Below are 19014 nucleotides of genomic sequence, written 5' to 3' on the forward strand. Positions count from 1 at the left end.
CCTTGGCCCGACTTGTTTTAAGTGGGAGGTAAACATGAAAAGAATGATACGTACCCATAACCACTTTATTAGAGTAGGTCAGAAAGCACACCCTGCGAGAACGGAGGAGGTGGGCAGCTTTATCCTTAGTGTCTGACTACACCACTTTCTGTTGGTGTTTTGGTCATAGTACTGTTGTCTTTGGTGGCATGTGGAAAATGTGAGGACTAAATTTGTGTTTTTAATTTCTGTATTGCAAAAATGTTCCTATGGTGAGAAGATAATTTCGTAGCTCTGAAGGATGAGCAAACCCTTGTGTGCCAGGCTTGTAACCTATTGTTTATATGACAGACACACCTGTAAAATCACCTTTATTCTCTTCTGATACATGAGGGAACTGAGATCCAGACAATTGAAGTCATTTTTTTCCTACATCTTATGGTAGTGAGTGATCTAGTGAAGATTTTAACCCAGGTCTGTCTTATTCCAAAGGAATCTTTTCCCTGTATTACTAACAATAGAAAATGTTTTCCATTTCTATTTCCTCTGTATTAAGCACAACTTTTCTACAGAGAATACTGCTTTCACAAGTGCAGGTTTGGATAATTCCTGATGTAAGAGGACAAGAACCCTTCTGAAAACAAGCATTCTAATGATGATCCCTTGAGGATATACTGCCATGTTCAGCTAATATTTTTCATCATTTTGCCTCTTCAGTAATGACCAGTTCTCTTCTTAACATGTATTTAAAGGATTAAGACTGCGTGATGTAGCTGCTCATAATGCTTTCACTTATTTGGTTTAAGCACAGACATTTAAACCTTATTTTCTGAAGTATTTAACATCCCAATCAGATCAGCAAACTATGGCTTGTGAGTCTGTTTTTGTAAATAAAGTTTTATTGGGACATAGCCACACCCATTTGTTTTCATGTTATCTATAAAGGGAGAGTTGAGTCCTTGCCACAGAGACTGTATAGCCCCTAAGCCTAAAACATTTATTACCTGGCCCTTTACAGAAGATGTTTGCTGATCCCCGATCTCAATCGTAATACCTCAAATATTAGAAAAAGCAGAGAGAACAATCTTAAAAAAATCAAAGTGAATGCCTTTCTTCCTAATAAGCTGGCTTTCGATATCTCTTGATCATTGTATGTACTTCAGGGCTCAACCTTTGATGTATTAAGCTACCTGCAGGCCCAAAGTACAAGGGGCAACCTGCCCAGAGAAGAACACTCAAGAGTGGGAATCTCAGAACTTGGGTTATATTCTTGCACTCTGCCAACAACCTGTATATCTATAGTCATGGGTGACTCATCACTGGTAAAACGCTGATTTAGGCAAAAGACTTCAGAGATGCAATTCTAGTATTTTATGTCTTCTTCATACTTCAATAAATTGTGTAACCCAATGGCTGATTTTACACGAGGCTGCCAGTTTTGTAGGGCTACATTGCCAACTTCTTGATAACTGCTTGTTTTGGTGGTGGTAGTTTGTGGGTTTTGTTGTTCATTTGTTTGTTGTTTGCTTTTTTTTTTAACACCTTTATTGGAGTATAATTGCTTTACAATGGTGTGTTAGTTTCTGCTTTATAACAAAGTGAATCAGCTATACATATACATATATCCCCATATCTCCTCCCTCTTGCGTCTCCCTCCCACCCTCCCTATCCCTCTAGGTGGTCACAAAGCACTGAGATGATCTCCCTATGCTATGCAGCTGCTTCCCACTAGCTATCTATTTTACATTTGGTAGTATATATAAGTCCATGCCACTCTCTCACTTCGTCTCAGCTTACCCTTAACCCTCCCCGTGTCCTCAAGTCCATTCTCTACGTCTGTGTCTTAATTCCTGTCCTGCCCCTAGGTTCTTCATAACCAATTTTTTTTTTTTTAGATTCCATATATATGTGTTAGCATACGCTATTTGTTTTTCTCTTTCTGACTTACTTCACTCTGTATGACAGACTCTAGGTCCATTCACCTCATGCTTTTGTTTTTATGGAACGTCACGCTCTATAAAAACTTACCTTATTACTGATTATGTTTGCTTTTGGCTTCTCATTACTGTATCTATGACCATTCTTGGCATTATACAATAGGCTAAATGTCTTTCTGTTCTAAAAGTGCCTGAACCACAAATCATATGATTTAAATACTCTTTCATCTCCATGCTCAGACTGAGTCTTTGTTCTTTCTGTCTGCTTTCTGATGATAATGTTATTTGCACATAGATTTTTCTCAGTTGTGATTTCTAGTTTGTTTTTTCTTCCCCTTGATGGTTGTTTAGGGAATTATAAATGCACTGCTGGCTTGAGATAGTGCCGCCTAGTGGTGTAGACACTTCTCACCTCAGATCCATGCTCTTTTATTTACTAGGTGGTTTACCATAGTCAAGTTCCTTAATTTCTGTGAGCCTCAGTTTCCTTATATGTAAATTGTGACTAATAATAGTATCTCTCATAGAATTGCTGTATAGATTTTAAAAGATTTTAAATGCTTTAGTACGGTACTGGGCTCACAGTAAGGGCTTAATAAACATTAGCTGCTCTTACTATCATAACCAATAACATTATTTATAATATTGTCAGGCTTAACAAATAGCAGAAGTATTAATTGTCCATAGAAATAAAAACAAAAGCCTTCACTGAAATAGATTATAGTCAACATAAAATTCTTTACGTTTGCACTGTTTAATAGGTACCTGTTAAAATTTTAAAGGACGGTCATGTTTCTAGCTGGATGTTCTGGGAAACCAAATAAAGTCAATAATTGTACAGTATGATAATCCAAAAAGGATGTCTTTATAAATAGCTTGAAATAGTTCCACAGATGCAACTCAAATAAAGGAAATAAACGGCTGACTTGAGGTCAGAGCAGAATTCCTTAGTATGATTCACTAGACACTGGAAGCCCCCAGCCTTGCATTTTCCCATTGCCTCTTGGTTAGAAAAATTTACATTGGGGTAGCATTATACTCTTGAGGCTATTTTCTAAAAAAAATTCTAAATTTAGATATTAAGTGTGTAATCTTGGGGCAGTTCCCAGGTTTTAAAATGGGTTCAAAATTTTAGATGGGAGTATTTGACAAAAATTCTTGCAAGTTGTCCTCATGACTGAAAGTAGATATTTTTGGTTCCTGTATTTGGGTGGCAAATACAGGAGTACTATAGCAAAATTCTTTAGATATTGTGACATTGACTACAAGAATTCCTTGATGACTGAAGAGCAGCTGTTTTTCATTGTTACTTATTATCCTCAAAATAAAACAAGGAAGAGTCTTCAGGCTCACTGTTCCTTCTAGGTACAGTATTACTCATGATTAGAGTTAATTATTATTGGCCACTTTAATAATTGAGTAAGTTATTATTGGCCAACTTAATAATTGAGTATAAAGGAGTAAAACAATTGAGTCTATTATCATTTGGAGAATACTTAAAAGTGTCATGTTTAAAAAAGTTGACTTTCTAAATGTGTTGTGAGAGTAGTTTTCATATTTTGCTCGTTGCAGAATATTAAATTAGGGTCTGGCCATCTCCCAAAATTCTGAACTACTTTTTTTCAGGTTTGTTGTTGTTGTTGGATGTAAATGTATGTATAGGAAATGTATGTATCAGGAATGTAGGTATCTCCTTATAAGTATTCATAATAACTTAGTGAAGACCTAGCAACTGTAGGAGAATAATAGTAAGAAATAGAAATTTCAGATTGGAGTTTTTAACTCATAGATTACAACTCATCTTTGTTTTATGAAATCCAAGTATGAGTCATAACCAGTAATTATTAAAAAATGGAATGAAATATAATGTGTGTATGTTGGGTTGTGTGGGCTATGATATAAACTATAATCTTGTTGTGGGTTGTGGTTAAAAATAAAAAGTTTGAAATCCACCATCTTAGGTTATCTTTCTGTCCCCTGCTGACTGGTCCAGGTTCTTTCATCTCTCTCTGTTGCCATTTCTGATTAATGGGTGCTGATAAACATGCATACTAACTTTTTTAGAATGTGTTAATAACTCATTAAGTGCCTGAGTGAATGAACACTCTCATAGACTAGTACATTATCTTACAGTTACAGTGATATCAGATTTTTCTCATGTTTTGTGTTGTTTGTTTTGGGGTTTGTGTATATTTCCAATCTTTTTATTTTAGAAAATATTGATGCTGATGGACAGGGATTTTGTCAAGGAGGATTCAGCATTGATTTTACTAAAGTAAGTTCTCATTTAAGACTGAATGAGATTCAGATCTACCTTATTATGTAAGCCATGGTTAAAAATTAACTGGTTAATACTTCAAATTCTCTATAACTGTTACCTGTTTTATGAAAACAGCTAATTAAAATGACCCATGCATTTTGATATCCGTTGCTTTATATTATTCTCTCCCTAGGAGACATTGCTTATTTGAAATAGACATCAAAATGGAATGGAAGACAGTAGAAAATCTCCTGAGTAGAAGATAGATAGCTGTTATGACTTAATATTAGAATTTCCAGTTGGATAAATTTATGGACTATTAAACCTTTCTATTTTTGACTGAAATTGAGTTTTTGTAAAAGCTAACAATGGGAGCTTTCTTACAAAATCAGAGTTTAGTTACATAAAAGTTGAAAAACATGCTTATTTGCCATCTATTATGTGCCTACAGGCAACAAGTAAAGTTGAAGCAATTTAATTATTGTAAGAAATCTCATATACAGGACTCTATGTATTTTTAACTAAGCTGATATGCTCTCTAAAATTGATAGTTTTTAATCTATTTTTTAAAAATAAGAATTCCATTTATATTTTCAAAGGAAATTTTTCTTAAGTACTTTTCTTTATGTAATTTTCTTTTGTGTGTGTGTGGGTTTTTTTTGTGGGATATATGAACATTTTGAATATCAAACTGAGACTATTAATTACTCCTAGAGAAGTCTCAAAAATACATTGCTTGGTTAAAAGTAGGGCTTCCTTAGAAAGCTTAATATGGCTTTCTTAGAAAATGAAAGCAGAAGTGCCTTAAATTTATTAAAACAACAGAAACTATAATCATGATTCAGAAAAACTAATAAAGCATTTTCTTATTTTTTTAAATTTGTATTTTATCTCTATTAAAATTTTTTTTCTAGATTAGGTACTGATAATTATAGTTGACTCTCCTTATTAAGTAATTGATTTTAATTCACTCAATTTGAAATTCATAATTCAAAACTTATTCATAATTACTTATAATTTAAAATTTAAGGAAGCAAAACAAAGAGAGGTAAAGTATATTAATGCATATTAGGTTTCAACTCATATGATGTGTTCTCAAATAGGTGTTGTATTAAAGCAAAAAGTGTCCTTATTTTCTGTACTTATGCCAGTACAACTATAACCCCAGAAATATTCCCATACTATGAACAGTCATTGCTATATTAACTGTTTGCTTTCTTCAACTCATTTCTGAAAAATGGTGTCATTTTAAAGCAGACAACTTAGAAATATCTTTTACATAGCCATGGCCAGAGATTGTTGAAAGCTTGAAAGGCTATATGTCCATTTAGAGAGAGAAAAATTTTCTCTTACCTCCAGCAAGAGGAAATTTTAAAAATATTATGTTCAAACACTAACTACCTTGAATTAGATACTTATAATTTGTTACAGATGTAAGAAATGCTAGTCAAGTATAATTTGTATATATAATATACCCTGAAAAATTTACCCTCTAACCTCACTCTTGTTTAGATATGCAAGACACTAAAATTTTTCCTTTAGCTGAAAAATTTTTAATGATTATTAGAAAGGAAATTTGCCTATGTAGTCACAAATGTAATATACAGAATTAAGGAGTGACTTTTTTTCTTACTGTAACCAATAATACTTTGCTGATGGCACTTCATACCAAGTGTGTGAAGCAGCCAAGATCTACGAATCTATATGTATATATATGTTTGTATATTTTCACATATTAAGGGAATATATTATAAGTTTCCTTTTTGATATTTATTGTATTGTGTTTTAGAAAAAGTATAGTGAAAATTACTGAATTAGATGAGTTTAGAACTTATGATTTTGTTTGCTTTAATATATACATGTTTAATATATGCATATATTTGCATATATATGTCATATATACATATATACTTGTATATGTAGCTTTTATGTTTATTACATTGCTCTCCATTTTTAAAGCTACCTGTTTTAAAATATGTATCTTTTTGTTTGATTTAATCTAGGCTGACAGAGTACTTCTTGGTGGTCCTGGTAGCTTTTATTGGCAAGGTAGGTTAATCTTTTAAAAATTACCCAATAATGACTGTGTTTCAGACTCATCTGGCTTATCATGTGCCTATGAGACTTTTCAAATTGTTTTAAACAAAGAAATGGAAAAATAAAATTTAAATGTATAATCACTATCTGTATACAATTTTTTTAAAAAGGACTATAACATCATATAAGGTGTATGTAAAATATATAAATATATAACATAATATATAATATATATTATATATATATTCCTAGTAGAAAATAAACTGAATATTTTAAAAGTAAATTATAAAGTAAATTTATAAAATAATTTAAAATAATTTATTTTTATTGTTTATGATATGTACTTTTTCATCTCTGTACTTTAGAGGAAATGATGTAATTAAGCATTAGGAAGTGTGTGGAACTGATTTGTAATAGGTAAATTGTGGCCTTCCAAAAGCTCACCGTTTTAAACTTAATTTGAATTTGTACATTAAAATATTTAAATGGTTATTTTCTCATTAATCACTGACATCAAGAATGATTTCTTTGTGTTTGGGGAGTTTTTAAAATAGAGGATCTTACTAAGTTTCAAAAGAATATATTAAACTGGCATTGACGATTGATGTAAAGATAAAACACTACATTCTTTAGTCATTTTCGGAGGACTAATAAAATTACCATTTGAACAAATGTAAAACAGATCATTATTTGCTGACAGTTTGAAAATAGGTAACTATATCTGCTTGTTTTCTTAGTTTATGATTCATTTATCATTAGAGACACATTTATTTAGTCAATATAGTCACATGTTTATTTTCTGCTAAAAAGTGCCATTTACCAGATTCTGTTATTCAAGCATTGTCAATATTTGGAAGAACTGGAAAATCTATGACTATATTGATTTGCAAGTACTTTCTGATTCTGAATTTTACTTCTGTATTCTGCACTCTGCTTTCTTTACTTGCTTCCTTGTAGGAAAACCCGTGCTTTTGCTTTATAGAAAGGGAAACTAAAGAAAGAGATTTGCTGAAGGAAAACAGGATGGAAGGAAAATAAGAAGGAATGAGAAATGGGAATAAGTGAAAAATTGGAAGGGATGGCAAAGGAGAAAAAGAAAAATCAGGCAAAGAGGATCAGTATGAGAAACATACTAAAACTGAAAATTTTGAATTTCTCTGAATTGTACCTCTATTGGAAAATGAAATGATTTAGGAAAATTATACTTGAGTTTTACAGTTTTACGGTAAAAATTAAAATAGCAGTTCTGATTCTGTGTAAGAAAATAGATATTAATGCTTTCTAGTTAGCTATAAAACATGGATTTATTTTTCTTCTTTACTGCTAGGTATGTCATTCAGTGGAAGGGAGGGAAGTATCTGACGAGCATGTGAGGGAACCAAAGATAGATTTTGTGATTCTCAGTCAGGACTCCTTGTTAACTCTGCCTTTTTAAGAGACACAGCTGTGAACATGTTTAAATGACTTGTTCTTTTAATACCTTGAGTATGCACAATGTATGCATTCCTGTTTATTATAAATTAGGACAGATACTATTAATATTATGTTCACTAGAGATTTATTATAAATGGTATATAATATGTAACTGAAAACTCAGTGACTGGGCGGAGAATATTTTGTTTTAGTAAGATTAAAATCAGCACGTTTCACCGTGAATAGGTAAGATATTAGGATGAATTTTTCCATAGATCTCAGAATTGTCTCTGTAAGAATAGGGAAAATGATAATGGTGTTTTATTCCAAAGACATGGTAAATTTTCCTGTGTTCTTTGATTCAAGAAATATTTAATGAATCCCTCCTATGTGTTAGGTACTGTTTAGGCACAGAGGGTAAAGTAGTGACCCAGGCAGAAAGTGTTTCTGCCCTACAAACTCAGCTTATGTGACTGGAAAAATTGGAACAAGATTAATATCTTTAGCTATTATGATTTTCTTTCTGAAATAGCAGAAATGAGATTATTTTTCATATGTTATGGAGGTGGCATTTGATAAATCAAACAACCTTTCTTGGGGCAGGGAGGCAGTCGATTTTTATGTAGTTGTCTGGATTTCTTGTGTACTTAATAACTTAAGGTTGGGAAGAAAAGTGAACTCACTCATTCAGGCTGCTTTCATAAAAGTGTCCAAATAACTTGTTAAAAAAATCAGTTTAACAAATTATTATGAAGGTAAAAGTAATTATTTCAGTAGATTTTTCAAGTTCTAATTTGAAATTTGGTTTGGAAACAATCCTTGATTTTATGATTCCATTTATTTAACATTGATTTTTTTTTAGTGAATTAAAACAAATTCTGCATTTTTAAATTTTTGTTTTTTAGCAGAGACTAATTTTAAGTACTAGCTTGAATAGAAATAATTGTGACTTAAAAAAATAATCAAATTTAAGATTTAGTATTATGAAGAAGAGTTATTTAAGGCTAATAATTAGAAAGACGTATCTAATCTATTTTCTTTCATGCAGGTGCTATCCATCATCTGCGTCATAATGTTCCCATTAGAAACTTGTCATTTATTTTATATATTTTTTTCAGGTCCACACATTTCAAATTATAATTTATTTTATATATTTATTTCAGGTCAGCTCATTTCAGATCAAGTAGCAGAAATTGTATCTAAATATGACCCCAAAGTTTATAGCATCCAGTATAATAACCAGTTAGCAACTCGGACCGCACAAGCTATTTTTGATGACAGTTATTTGGGTAGGTAAAATCAAAATATGGATTCATTTTCTGGTGTTGTGGTGGATTTGTCCTGTATTTACATATGCTGCTTTCAGTAGGAAAATCTTTTATGTGAAATAGATGAAGATTTTCTTAAAATATAAGGAACGTATTTGTTATGAGTACTTAGGTTATATTGTATGTCAGCAACTGAAATTTAAGAGCATGGTTATTAACACAATGATAATAATAGTAGATAACCTTTAAGATATGCTTGGTCCATTCTGGGCATTGTTCTAAGTGCTTACTTGTATTAACTCATTTAATCCTCACAACAGGTCGATGAAAGTGTACTACTGTTTTACTCCCATTTTATAGATAAAGAAACAGGCACAGAGAGGCAAAATAATTTGCCTAAAGCCCCTCACTTGTAACTTGCTTTTTCTGAGATTCCAGCCCAGGCAGTCTGACTCCTGAACTTTCATTCACTATGTTAAACTACAGTTTTGGTTTAGGATTTATTAACTTTTGTTCTCTCTCTTTAACTTTCTCATATTCATTAAACCAAATATACATGACAGAACTAATATTTTGCTGGTTGAGAAAACCTGTTATTTGTTGCTTCTTTATGATGAATGCAAACTTACCCTGTTTTTAACTGACTCCTTTGCAAAGTTGATAAAACAGGTTTATATTTCTAACAGAGATATACTATTTAAGTATTTAACTCCATTATTTTCTTTGAGATACATTTATCACACACATATGAATCTATTACTCCTAGAGGACAAAATATTACATAATTAAAGGAAATTACTTGAAGATATTTTCCAGGAAAGCTTAGTCAGGAAGTACGCTGAAGATAACCAGTCCTGCCCTGATGGTGTCTTACCTTTGGTTCCCCTTTAGGTTACTCAGTGGCCGTCGGAGATTTCAACGGTGATGGCATAGATGGTATGACGCGCTTGAACTATATTTAATCCTCTTTAAAAAAATTAGACTAAGCATTTGAAACAAGTGGCATAGAAAAATTTCGGCAATTAAAGAGTTTTGAAATTGAGCTTGGTCTCTGGTAAACTTTCTCTAGCAGCCAAGGGGGCCTCGGGCCTCGGTGACCTCTTGTCTGCTCCTTTCCAGCCCCCAGCACTTCGGTTATTTCTTCAGCTCCTTCCTTCTTGATTTCAGCAGATTCAGTTCTCTTGGAGAGGCATAGTTTAATAGTTTCTTCTTTCTTCAGGCCCGTAATTTGTAACCTTCCGAGCTCTGTCAGTAAGGCTGTTACCCCATCCTCTCTCTGTCTGTTATCTTCAGAGCTCAATCTGGGGATCCTAGACTCTACCTGATTTTGATCACATTTCTGTGCCACTGCCACCTCTACCCTGTTTCACTTTGCTCTGAATTATCTTTCATTACTGTATGTTTAGCTTTTCTTCATTCTTAAGCCCTTTTCTCTTGTCTTTTCTCTTTCACAAGACTGTGAATACCTCGAGGGCACACATGTATTTATTTGAGGCTCTCAAGAATCTTTCCATGTTTCATAAAGATTTGATTTTGTGGTTAAAAAATGCTGGGGTCATTTATTATGGAGTACCAAGTTTTTAAAATCTCTTACTCATTGTCTACTGAAATAACACTTAAAGCTTTCTGATATAACCACTTATTCCTGCAGTTGCCAATACTGGCCTTAAAAATGAGTAATTAAGTTTTTTCTTTTCAGACTTTGTTTCAGGAGTTCCAAGAGCAGCGAGGACTTTGGGAATGGTAGGAAAGTTAAAAGGTGTTTTCTAAAAATATCTGGGTTGTTTTATATTTTACTCTGTTTCATATGCTTTTGTTTTTCCTGCACAGGTTTATATTTATGATGGGAAAAATATGTCCTCCTTACACAATTTTACTGGTGAACAGGTATGCTTTTAAAGTGCTGTGTTTTGTTTTGTTCTTTTTTCTCCCTTAACATTTTAACACCAGCACTTCCTAATGTCTTTAAAACTTTTCTTGGTAATATTCTGATGGTTTAATATTCAATATATAGTAACTGTTTAATATTTGATATTATAGATATAAAATAAGCTTTAAATATTTCTCCTTTGTTTTAACCAAAGTGATTTGTTTAAGTAAAGACTTTTGTAATTGCCCTAATAGCTGCTTTATTTTTTTAAAGGAAATGCAGAATCAAATTGCACACATACAAAACCAAAAAATTCCTTTTTCCTTGCTGATGACATTAAATTCTCTTTTAAAGAATGATCTATGCTTTTTAGTTTTATTAGATGTGAAACAAAGCATGGCCCAGATGTGTTTACTATAGATATTACAAGTAAACTTCATTTGTGCTACAAGAAATAAAACATTCTTCAGTTAAAAATTAGTACTAGACATTCTCTACAATAATATCCTGTACTGTATTCTGTATCATGCTATTGCGCACTTAATAGACTATAGTATAGTGTAAATGTAAATTTTATATGTATGGGAAACCAAAAAATTTGTGTGACTCACTTTATTAGGCTATTTGATTTGTTGTGGTGGTCTGGAACTGAACCCGCAATATCTCTGAGGTACGCCTGTAATGATAAAGGAAAAATTAATCAATAGGTGGAGAAAAAACGTCTCCTAGTTTGCAGATCTGGGATTTAAGCCCACTTCTTGTTCAGTTGACTCTGTTGGGCTTTGTGAGAGGATTGATAGGATGGGAAACTAGACTGGAGGTCCCCAGTAACCTCTTCCCGTTTGTGTGGTGGTCAGGGATGACACCTGCAGTTGACAGCCATTAGGCTTGTGGCAGGGGTGGCTGTCACTTTGTGCTGTTGTGACTTCTTCACCTTAAGCAGCTTCTCCTGTCAGATGCCCACGTGTGTCTCTGGATCTTGTTGTACTTGATCCTTGATGCTTTCTCTGTTCTTCCTTAGCTCTTTTGTGGGGGGAAGCATGGGCTTTGCATTAGGACAGACCTGGGCTCTCACTACTCACTACTACATTGGGCAAGGTGTTTTCCACTGTAAATCTGGTGGCTCATGTATAAAAATAGGGATACTGGTAACTTGCTCATGGGGTTGTGGTGAGAATCAAAGGAAAATATTTTAGTGATAATACCCAGGCCAAGACTTGTCTCAGTAAATGCCATCCTTTCTTTACAGTTTCAGGTCTGATGCCCTGAAAGACCAAGGCCCAAGAATAGTATTCTGTTAAATTCCAGTCAGCACTTCATCATGGTACCCCAAATACAATGCACTTTATTACCTTGTGATTGAACACAGATTGCACTTTTCATTTTCTCAATTACACTGTATAAATTCAAAATAGATTAACGTATTAATCTCCCATATCATTCCCTCCTGATAGCTCAGCTAATCAAATTTTGGAAGCTTTGCTAACTTTACTTTTTTTGGTTTGTTGACTCATCCTTCATTTTAGTTCATCTTTAATCTGTCACCTGTCCTAGTTTTGTTTTGTATGTCGGAGTCTCTTTAGAACTTTCCTTTTTCACATGTATTTCCAGCCAGGCTGCTCTGTCTGTGATGGCCAGCAGTCTCCTGTGGTGGGGAGAGGACATTCTTTCTCCCTCCGCAAAACAAGCCCATGATAAAACCAAGTACATTTGTACTGTGTGTAATTCAAAGGCAAAACCACTGGCACATAGTTGATTGAGATGTGAAACAAAAATGAATTCCAGTCTCTATCTTTTTTTATAAATTTATTTATTTTATTTTTAGCTGTGTTGGGTCTTCGTTTCTGTGCGAGGGCTTTCCCTAGTTGTGGCGAGCGGGGGCCGCTCTTCATCGTGGTGCGCGGGGCCTCTCACTGTCGCGGCTTCTCTTGTTGTGGAGCACAGGCTCCAGACGCACAGGCTCAGTAATTGTGGCTCACGGGCCCAGTTGCTCTGTGGCATGTGGGATCTTCCCAGACCAGGGCTCGAACCCGTGTCCCCTGCATTGGCAGGCGGATTCTCAACCACTGCGCCACCAGGGAAGCCCTCCAGTCACTATCTTTCCGAACAGTAATTTCTTTAGAGTTGTAGTGGTTTCACATAGGAAGAACCATTTATGACCTATTAATAATTATTATTATTTTTACTGCATAGGCATCATTTATAACTTCTTGGGTTCAGTTGAAACGTCTGTTTGTGACTGTCTCTCTTTCTGGTAGTGTGTTTGTCTGGCGTGCTTTGGGTAAGTGGAGAGGAAGGGAGACAGTAGGTGGGGCCTTGGAAGGAGGCTTGACTGTACTTGGACTTAAATGGCATGTGCTGAAGACACCGAAATGATACACATGGGCTATGTCTTGCCAGTAAATCTAGGAAAGTATACAAGCCTCATTAACTGATTGTCATTGTTTTGGTAGGATAAACAAAAGAAGAAATTTAGATTGAAGCACTATATGCAGAGAAAAAAATAACCCTTTCTATTTGATAAATATACAACAAATATTAATTGTCTAAACTAGTTGGATGAAATGTAAACATTTCATTTTCATCTTATTATCCAGATGGCTGCATATTTTGGATTTTCTGTCGCTGCCACTGACATTAATGGGGATGAGTAAGTTTAAAAAAATGTTTCCAGAAACAGTTTTACTCTGTGTTTATGAACGCTTTACTAAAACTAAACATTTTTTCTTCTGTTTCTCTGTCCCCTTCCTGCTAATCTTTCTATTTAAGGAACCAATTTGAAGTAAGCTTAATCACGAATACTAGAAAACCTTTATGTTGTTAATAATTTCTTTCAATAGCTTTTATAATATGAAGGAATAAAGTAACTTTATGAATTACTCATAGTTTCTTAAAAGAGCTGAAGGAAGGTTTGAATTAGAAATGATCATTTCAAATGTGGCTATACGAGCTGTAGAAAGAGGAAAACTTGAGTTTTAATAAGAAAGGAAATGATTATTAGTAGTCACATGGAATTTGATCTTGCTTTTGGTGAAAAAGATTATGTTTTTTAGTTACGCAGACGTATTTATTGGAGCGCCTCTCTTCATGGATCGTGGTTCTGATGGCAAACTCCAGGAGGTGGGGCAGGTCTCAGTGTCTCTGCAAAGAGCTTCGGGAGACTTCCAGACAACCAAACTGAATGGGTTTGAGGTCTTTGCAAGGTTCGGCAGTGCCATAGCCCCTTTGGGAGATCTGGACCAGGACGGCTTCAATGGTAAGGTCAAAGTTTATAACAGCTGTGTGTCCTGATTTTCTGTGTCCACCTGGAAAAGTCCTGTACCCCACCCGTAGAAGTTCACATGAGCAAACCTTCCTGGAAAGAAGGATTTGAGTGACACACCAGGTTCAATGACAAGTTGCTCGTTTTCCTTAAAAATAAGAGCAAAATTTTCAAAAATTGATTCTCATGAGTTATTATTCATGCAGCCTCAAATTAGAGCGTCAGAGTGGTTAATTTTTAAAAAAATTTTTATTGGCGTATAGTTGATTTACAATGTTGTGTTAATTTCTGCTGTACAGCAAAGTGAATCAGTTATACATATACGTATATGCACTCTTTTTTAGATTCTTTTCCCATATAGGTCATTACAGAGTATTGAGTAGAGTTCCCTGTGCTATATAGTAGGTCCTTATTAGTTATCTGTTATATATATATAGTAGTGTGTATATGTCAATCCCAATCTACCAGTTTATCAAAGTGGCTCATTTTAGAAAGGAGCTTGCATTCCCAGGGAGCCCAGTGTGAGCTGGTGATTTTCTGTGTCTCTGTCCTGCTTAGCGGCAGTGCCCTCTGCTGTCCATTTGGATACAAGTGTAAAAAATGCCCCCAGGCATATTGTCAAGGCAATGCTGACCCTAATGCATCCCTCAAAGGTATGATTTGCCACTAATATTTTATTGTTGTGGCTGTCCAGAATATTCTGAGGGAGGTTATATCTCCCTTCATGGGGACAAGTGAAAAGGTATAAGCTCAGTGTTTTATAATAGTCCCATTTAAAAATTTAATTAATAGCTGTAGATATCTTTAAAAATCAAAGTTGGCTTCTACTATAGAGTGAAATATAGATTACAAATTACCAAGTTTTTTTTAAAAAAAGAATACTGCTAAAAACCTTTCTAGAGGTCACAAGATGAAGAATTGAACTGTTGGTTTGTTTGTATAATCAACAATATATAGGGATATGCCCCTGAAAATGTAAAGAAAGTTATAAATTAAGATGAAAGCTTCAAAAATGCAGATGACTCTCAAATCTCCCAGTTAGTAGTAGAAAAGGGAAATGTTTGTTTGGCCTCAAGACCCCACTCCTGCCTTGTGGGTAGTTTTATGTCACACTAGAAGTGTCATCTCTCACCCTAGAAGTTTTCATTGTTAGTGAAAAACTACTCAAGGGGACGTTTTGCTTCCTAAAATAGTCTTAAAGATTTTTTACCACCAAGAGAACTTAACATGAATCAATTGGAATTCTGGTATAAAGTTCAACATAGAACTGTAAAAGAATACTATAGAACAGACCAAATCATTACTTATTGATAACAAAGACTACCTAGAAAACACAGGGCCAGATTTGAGGTTCTACCTTGAACACATTTGAGTTCTTCGCTATAGCTGGGCCTGTCTCCAGGTGCTTTGGTAGAGCCTGGACGTGTTTGCTGTCACCTTGTCTTGAGGATATTCCACACACTTTAAAGAATGTTTCTTTAATATCATGATCCAGACAACATCTCATCCTGTTTTCCCTATTTCTATTAAAATGTATTATCTGTGAACACAAAAATTATAAGCAATGACAGCTAAAAAATATCGAAGTTTTAAAATGATTTTACAAAGAGATTTTACGTTTAGAGATAGATACCATAGAGGATGATTTTATTCTCCCCAAGTGTCTCCTGGGGTCTTATTGTCCCAAAGAGTAGATTGTGAATGATAGTGTCTTCAGGAGAAAATGATCTGAGCTGTTATTTATGTAACTATATTTATATAGTTTATATGTGTATATATATGTATTTGTAGTTTATATGTATATATAGTTTATATATACATATAATGAAGTATTAGTTGTAACCTGGATCTTTTCCTTGTTCAGACCTGATGACATTGACTCTTTGTTATGTCTTTGCTGCTGTTTTCCTCCCTTTCCACTTACACCCACTGGAAAAACCCTAGGTATCATCAAGAGGGTTGCCAAAAACAAAACAATAAAATTATGTTCCACAATTATGTGGAGTTTTTGTCAATACTTCTCCAGAAAGGCAGAGGGAAAAAACACAGAAAAGAGAAACTAAAATGATCAAAGGAAGAGACTGATGACATGAAAAAGTAGGGCTCTCCAGACTAGACAGATACCAGCCAAGAGAAAAGATGATTAGAATGTACAAAATAATGAAAGGTTTAGAAAAGGTAAGGAGAATTTTTTAAAACCATCTCTCAAGAGTAGAGCCATATTCTGTTGGAAAATTGTACTTTAATAAAAACTTTCTTAATGCACATGTCAATTTAGAAGTTATATTTATCTTTTGAAACTTAAAAAAAGATAAAGAAGGACTCTTACATAATTTAAATACTACTTTTTATTTAAGGATAACAAATTCTTAGTTGGCGCTTACTGCAGGCCAAGCACTGTTTTAAGTGCTAAAAATGAGAGGATAAATTAGAGCCCATCCATGTCCTTAAGGAATTTAGCATCAGTAGGAGCAAGTTTAATGTGAACAAGTAAACACTAGAATGTAGTCATCACAGTGCTTGAGATATTCTTGGGCATAATGGTCTTAAAGAAAAGATGTGACCAAGGTGTCCTTGATGTCTCAGGGGTTGCAGCATTGAGGGGGCTGAAAACATTTCGGGTATATTAAGTAAATTGAGTCAGTTTGGAATGGCTGGTACATAGGGGCTGTCATAGGCAAGATGGACACATCCTTGCTCTCATGAAATTATGTTTTGTGGAGGAGCCACAGAGTAAACACATAAAGGGGAAATTCAGATGGTGATAAAGGCTGTGGGTTTAAACAAAAAAAGGCAAGGTAACGTGATAGAGAGTACCTAGATGGAGAGGGGAGAGTGCTTTGCTCCATAGGATGGCCAGGGAAGACCTCTCTGACAAGATGACATTTGAACTGTGATTTGGACAAACAGAAGGAGCAAAGCTTGATAAGCTCTGGAGCAAGAACTGTTGAGGCAGAGGGAACAGCAAGTATAAATCCAGAGCTGGGGACTAGCTTGCTGAGTTTAAGAAACAGAGAAAAGGGCCAGGACTGTTAGGAAGAGTGAGTGAGAGTAGAATTGGGGTTGGGAGTGGGGTGGTGAATGGACAAACCAGGTAACACGTAAATGCTTTGGGAAATAAGGATTTTAAGAAGGAAGATAGGGCTTCCCTGGTGGCGCAGTGGTTGAGAATCCGCCTGCCAATGCAGGAGACACGGGTTCGAGCCCTGGTCTGGGAAGATCCCACGTGCCACGGAGCAACTAGGCCCGTGAGCCACAACTACTGAGCCTGCGCGTCTGGAGCCTGTGCTCCGCAACGGGAGAGGCCGCGACAGTGAGAGGCCCGCGCACCGCGATGAAGAGTGGCCCCCACTTGCCGCAACTAGAAAAAAAAAGCCCTCGCACGGAAACGAAGACCCAACACAGACATAAATAAATAAATAAATAAATAAAAAATTAAAAAAAAAAAAACCTAAAAAAAAAAAAAAAAGAAGGAAGATAACATGATATTAACATTTGGCAGTTTTGAAGAGAATGGATTATAGGGACAAGAGTAGAAGTGGGAGGCCACTTAGGCTGCTTTAGGGGTCCAGGCAAAGAATGAGAATGGCTTGTCCAGGGTGGAACCAGCAAAGATAGAGGGAAGTGGACATAATTATTTGTAATATATTCTAGAGTTAGGAAAGGTCATAGTGACTATTTGGTGTACTGTTTTGTTTTGGTTTTAAAGCATTTCAAACTTTTTATTTGTTTATTTCATTTCAGTATAAGTTGAGCAAGATAGAGATGAAATCATAACTTTCAACTTTCTGAGTCAGGTTGACTTCTCAAAAAAAACCTGAAAACCATGCCCAACTAAATTAACTAGAATTTTAAGAGCTAGAATGAACCTTAGATGAATCTTTTTACATGTCCCTTCCCCTCTATTTTAAGGATGAGGCATTTGAGGTCCAGAAAGGTTAAGTGATTTGTCCAAGGTCAGACCCGGAATACCTGGCTCCAAATTAATATCATTTCCATACAGTTTTGCTTGAATCTCCTTGAATTTGGTTGTTGCTTTTGAATTAAGCGTACCCTACTGCCACCACGCATGGCTGCTTTGCCTGAAGTAGAGAGACTGGCTGCCCAGAGGACTCAGCCCTTCTTGGAGGGCTTCCTACTCTGAGTAGCAGGCTGTCATCTTGGACATCACCACATGAGGGTGCCGTGGGACCACAGCTGCCTCTGCTTCCTGCGCAACTCCCCGCCACAGGAAGTCTCCTAGGTCCCATGGGGTAGCCCAGCCAAAGGGAGAGGAGAGAATGGCCAGGATGTGTCCTGGAGTGGGGAATGGGAAAAGTTCTTTCCCAGAAAGAGAAGAGAATTGCACATGCAATCCCAGTGGAAATAAAGGTTTTATGGCATTGGTTAAAAAAAAAAAAAAAAAGAGTACCCTACTGAACTTCGATAAACATGATACATGGGTTCTAAAGATATTAAGATCTTTTCCACGGAAATAATGATGAGTACTAAGACTTCCTTCTCTCCATCCTTGCCCTCCTCCCTCCCACTCTCCTTTCCTCCTTTCTTCCTCACCTTCTCCCGTCCCTCTTTTCCCTCTCCTCCCTCTTCCCCTCTTCCTTTTCCCTCTCAGATATTGCAATTGCTGCTCCATATGGGGGTGAAGATAAAAAAGGAATTGTTTATATTTTCAATGGAAGACCCACAGGCTTGAATGCGGTACCATCTCAGATCCTTAAAGGGAAGTGGGCTGCTCGGAGCATGCCACCAAGCTTTGGCTATTCAATGAAAGGAGCCACGGATATAGACAAGAATGGATATCCAGGTGCTTTCCTAGCAATACAAAGAGCGTCTTAGAGTTTTTGGTCCTAATAGCAAGTAGTATTAGTTACTGCTCTCTTGATTTCTGTTATAAATCATCTAAATTCAGTATTTCAACTACTGTTCAAGCCCCTGCCGTTGTTCAAGGCACTGTTCTCGTCACTGAGGGGATACAAAGCACAGACAGC

At 35.3% G+C, this 19014-nt stretch overlaps 1 protein-coding gene across 2 annotated transcripts in view; it reads left to right on the forward strand.

The window, feature by feature from the left end:
- Window positions 1-19014, forward strand: part of ITGAV (integrin subunit alpha V) — an 87784-nt gene that overhangs the window by 37400 nt on the left and 31370 nt on the right. For both annotated transcript variants that reach the window (XM_036858216.1, XM_036858214.1), the window contains exons 5-13: window positions 4130-4191; window positions 6180-6225; window positions 8790-8915; window positions 9786-9830; window positions 10594-10637; window positions 10725-10781; window positions 13362-13414; window positions 13818-14020; window positions 18639-18830. In XM_036858216.1, coding sequence (XP_036714111.1) covers window positions 4130-4191; window positions 6180-6225; window positions 8790-8915; window positions 9786-9830; window positions 10594-10637; window positions 10725-10781; window positions 13362-13414; window positions 13818-14020; window positions 18639-18830 — 828 coding nt within the window. The remainder of the gene's footprint in view (window positions 1-4129; window positions 4192-6179; window positions 6226-8789; window positions 8916-9785; window positions 9831-10593; window positions 10638-10724; window positions 10782-13361; window positions 13415-13817; window positions 14021-18638; window positions 18831-19014) is intronic.

Source organism: Balaenoptera musculus, chromosome 7 (genome assembly GCF_009873245.2).
Source record: "Balaenoptera musculus isolate JJ_BM4_2016_0621 chromosome 7, mBalMus1.pri.v3, whole genome shotgun sequence".
Taxonomy (NCBI): domain Eukaryota; kingdom Metazoa; phylum Chordata; class Mammalia; order Artiodactyla; family Balaenopteridae; genus Balaenoptera; species Balaenoptera musculus.